General features: G+C 47.2%; 2 protein-coding genes across 2 annotated transcripts; one reads left to right on the forward strand and one right to left on the reverse strand.

The window, feature by feature from the left end:
* Positions 1–1,220: 1,220 nt before the first annotated feature.
* On the reverse strand, positions 1,221–2,204 carry LOC112897178 (germin-like protein 12-2). The gene is made up of 2 exons (XM_025965420.1): positions 2,043–2,204; positions 1,221–1,896 (listed from the first exon to the last, which is right to left on the reverse strand). Exons 1-2 carry the CDS (start codon positions 2,161–2,163, stop codon positions 1,334–1,336), a joined length of 684 nt encoding a protein of 227 aa, XP_025821205.1. The 5' UTR covers positions 2,164–2,204; the 3' UTR covers positions 1,221–1,333.
* Positions 2,205–2,818: 614 nt separating this feature from the next.
* On the forward strand, positions 2,819–3,945 carry LOC112897142 (putative germin-like protein 12-4). Its single transcript, XM_025965355.1, has 2 exons — positions 2,819–3,014; positions 3,170–3,945. Exons 1-2 carry the CDS (start codon positions 2,897–2,899, stop codon positions 3,730–3,732), a joined length of 681 nt encoding a protein of 226 aa, XP_025821140.1. The 5' UTR covers positions 2,819–2,896; the 3' UTR covers positions 3,733–3,945.
* The last annotated feature ends 214 nt before the right edge of the window (positions 3,946–4,159 follow it).

Below are 4,159 nucleotides of genomic sequence, written 5' to 3' on the forward strand. Positions count from 1 at the left end.
ATCGGGCATAGCTTTCGCTAGGCTCTCCTACCCCGCACGCCATGACAAGGATCGTGTCCCAGCACCCGCGTCCTCCTGCAATGGCACTGGCGCAAAACGCCACCGCCAATGCAGGAAGGCTCTTGTTGAGGAGCTAGGCGACGTTGCAGCTGCGAGCCAGTAACAATTTTGGCGCCAAGCAACGCGACCCTTGTGCTATTGAGGGCTCGTATGAGCCGACGAGACCGTGGCGGCGTGCACCGAGAGAGCCTGCAGATCTGGCGCACAAGGGGACGGGCGCCACCGATGACATGCCAGTGATGTCGCATAGCCGAGGCCGCGCGCGACTGGCACGACCCAAGCAGCTTGCCACAAGCCCGGGACTTGAGCAGCCTGCTGCCGGCAGAGCCCATGCAAACACCTGTCGCTGGCATGAGACCCGAGTAGGCTGCCGCTCGCAGGGCCGAAGTTGCTGGCCTCCAAGGTGGACCAGCAACCGATCCGGTCACCTCGCGCACGGATCCGGCCATCGCGCACCTGGATCGACCAAGGGAGAGACAGATCGATGGGATTTTGGAGGAGGGTGGGGGTTGCGGGGACAGGGAGAGGTGAGGAGAGGGCTCGCAGGGGTAGCTGCTTGGCACCACCTGCTGGCCGCCGTCCCCGGCTGGCAGTAGCAGCAGCGGCCGCGCGGGATCTGGATTGGGTGGGTGAAGTTCGGCGGCTGGCGGTCGCCCTCGAATCACCTCGCGAGGGAGACAACGCGAGGGAGGAGGTCAATTACTGCATCGTCCGTTCGATGAGCTCTTGGCCATACACAACTGTGTCTTGTACCCACCAATGCCAATCGGTTCTCGGATGGCTGACAAGGTCTATCGAGGTCCACCTCGCGCTCAGTTGTTGAGGGACTAATCGGCAATCCAACAGCCGACTAGGCCTCAGTGCCCAACGGCCGATAGAATACCGGCTTCAGCATTTGGACATCTATTTATGCATTTTTCTATTACAATAATGTTATTTTAATTTTTTTCCTAAACTTGCCTTCTGTGTGTAAGAACATGAATTATGTCATTGGACAAGGGTAAAGACAAAAAGATCACTAGGAGTTTTGTGTCTACCACATAAGTTCAATTATAGACAAATAGCGTGTTGGGATAGCACAAAGTTTCGGTGGACCAATAGTTTCTTCGTGATTTCTTTCTAACCGTCTTATTGAAAAGAATGATATTCAGTTATGCGAATAGCAAATGATCTTCTGGTCACATATTTATTGCAATGTTGAACCAAGAACTAATACAAATCAAGAAAAATGAAAACAATAGAATATTTTGTATGGATACTATATGCAATCAATTTAGTTGTGATTGTCGCTCCAGAACTGAGCTTGCAGCCAGTCTACAGTCTTCTTCTCCACTTGAAATGCCTTGGCTAGAACGTCATCCGAGATTGGTGGCTTTGATCCAAAAACAGCATTGGCAATGGTAATAGCGCCAGGGTTCTGGCTGCTAAGTGCAGCAATTGCAACTGCTGGCTTGTCAGGGCAAGGGTTGAACTGGAAGTGGATGAGCCCCTCAGGGAATACGAACACGTCGCCCTTGTTGAGCATCTTTGTGAACAACTTGTTATCTTGGTTTGATGTCACAAATCCAACATAGAGTGTTCCCTCCAGCACTGTTAGGATCTCCGTTGCACGGGGGTGCGTGTGAGGAGGGTTTTCGCCTAGTGGAGCGTAGTCAATGCGTGCCAAGGAGATTCCGAGGGTGTTGAGTCCGGGGAGCCGCATGACATTGATCAAGGTGACATTGGACCCAACCTTGCTCATTGTCGTGTCCCTTGGCTTGTCGAGGTTGGCTGCTAGGAAGAAGTCATCTGCCTTCACGTCCTTCGGATCTTTGCAGACAAATCCATTGACACGCACTGCATCATGGAGGGAAACACTTGTTCAAGATTTGCCACAAAGCTAATAATAAAAGTTTAGCATATATTTGAGTAGTACCTATAACTATAGTTTGCACAATTATAAATCATAACTGTTCGGATAATATATATGTGAAGGTACATACCATGGGACTCCTTGTCAGCAACGCAGAAATCCTGAAGAGGGCTTGGGTCAGAAGCGATCACTTGCCATGAGAGCAATGCAAGAACAGCGGTGAGAACAAGGAAGGTGGTGGAAGAGGCCATTTGATGTGTTTCTGTTCTCGTACAGCCTGGTGGTGTTTGTGTTTCTGCTGTTGATGGTTTGGCCATGGAGAGGATGGACGTGTATATATAGTAGAAGAAAGAGTAGGTGAGGTTGGGAACAAGTCAGCCAGAAAAAGCAACATGGCTTGATTGAAAAGGTCATTATCAGGTAGAGTGCTCTGACCAGCTACAATTGTATATTTGCATCAGTCAAACTCTAGGAAGTTTCCTTGATGAGTTAATCCTTTTTATGTATTTGTTTGATAACTAACCTGGCGAGGTCATGCATGTGACTCAGCAACTGTGTGATTTAATTTGTTAGTATTCTGTTTTTTCATATTTATTTCCTCAAGGTTATTCGGATTTATTAATCTACATAGGACAACAGAACCAATAAGCAATGTTCAATTGTCACGCATGACGAGCACAACAAGATTAACAGTTTACCTGGTCACCTCATCCGGGGTCTTGGGAGCAGATATTGATCTACTCAAGACCGTGTTGACCAAATCAAATAGTTGCTTTCACGGGATGCACTACACCCGAGACAATTTCTGTAGGGAAAGTCGGCCTGCTCATTGACCTCTTCAGAGTCTCAGCTGCTATATATATGCATGCACCGCCTCCATGGACAAAGCATCAGCTAACTCCTGTCTTTGTAGCTCCATAGACACACAACACAACAGGCAGCAGCTCCATAGCAGAGAGAAAACTCCTGTCTAGGTAGCTAGACATGGCCTCCTCCAACTTTGTTCTTCTCACCGTTCTTCTCGCCTTGGTCGCTTCTGGGGCCATAGCTTCGGACCCCGGTCCTCTCCAGGACTTCTGTGTCGCTGACAAAGACTCACCTGGTATGTACTTCGTCTGAGCAATCACGTATGTATCCCATTTGATGTGTCATAACAAAGCCTAAATGAAAATCAAGAAAATTTATACCTTGCAAAGAAAGCTGCTGGTTTACGTTTGATTAGCATCCTAACACATGTATGTTGCTTCACTGATGCAGTGCGTGTCAACGGGTTGCCCTGCAAGGATGTAAAGGATGTGAAGGTCGATGACTTCTTCCTAGCAGCCAACCTTGACAAGCCAAGGGATACAACGATGAGCAAGGTCAAGTCAAATGTCACCTTGATCAATGTGATGAAGCTGGCAGGTCTCAATACCCTTGGCATCTCCATGGCTAGGATCGACTACGCTCCACAAGGGCAGAACCCACCGCATACTCACCCCCGTGCCACTGAGATCTTAACAGTTCTTGAAGGCTCGCTCTATGTTGGTTTTGTCACGTCTAACCCGGACAACAAGTTTTTTAGTAAGATTCTCAACAAGGGAGATGTTTTCGTGTTCCCACAGGGTCTGATCCACTTTCAGTTCAATCCAAGTTATGACAAGCCAGCGGTTGCCATCGCTGCACTAAGTAGCCAGAACCCTGGTGCTATTACCATTTCCAATGCAGTTTTTGGATCGAAACCACCAATTGCAGATGATGTTCTTGCCAAGGCGTTTCAGGTGGACAAGAAGGTCGTGGATTGGCTCCAAGCTCAGTTTTGGGAGGACAACCACAACTAAGTCAAGAATGCTTTTGTCAAGGTTGCTTAGCTGTGCAATAAGAAACAACATGGATTAATTTGATTTCTCTACATGATGTAGAAAACTATTGTATACTAGGAGCTCCCATTTATATTGTGTAAAGCACTATATGAAATTATTTGCAAATAACTGTAAATCATATATGGACCACAGTTGTTAATTTAATTGCAATGCAATGGCTTATTACTTATATTCCTTAAACTGACTACAGCAATCATGTCATGAATTGATCCGTGATGTCTAAACCTCATGAAAATCCTATCACAAATCGGATTCCATGAAAACACCATTATTTCCTTTTTCGTGCGGTAATTCATGGCGGCGATCTGCACGGAACATAATATGCTGCCATGAGACAAATATCCTAGAAAAGCTGTCATGAATGTTTTTCTCTGTAGGACCTACA

The sequence above is a fragment of the Panicum hallii genome, chromosome 6, assembly GCF_002211085.1.
Source record: "Panicum hallii strain FIL2 chromosome 6, PHallii_v3.1, whole genome shotgun sequence".
Lineage (NCBI taxonomy): Eukaryota > Viridiplantae > Streptophyta > Magnoliopsida > Poales > Poaceae > Panicum > Panicum hallii.

Coding starts and splice junctions, on each gene's coding strand:
- LOC112897178 (XM_025965420.1), bottom strand. CDS start 2,163: ATGGCCTCTTCCACCACCTTCCTTGTTCTCACCGCTGTTCTTGCATTG. Junction 1,897..2,042: donor TGCTGACAAGGAGTCCCATG/GTATGTACCTTC, acceptor TCCATGATGCAG/TGCGTGTCAATGGATTTGTC.
- LOC112897142 (XM_025965355.1), top strand. CDS start 2,897: ATGGCCTCCTCCAACTTTGTTCTTCTCACCGTTCTTCTCGCCTTGGTC. Junction 3,015..3,169: donor CGCTGACAAAGACTCACCTG/GTATGTACTTCG, acceptor TCACTGATGCAG/TGCGTGTCAACGGGTTGCCC.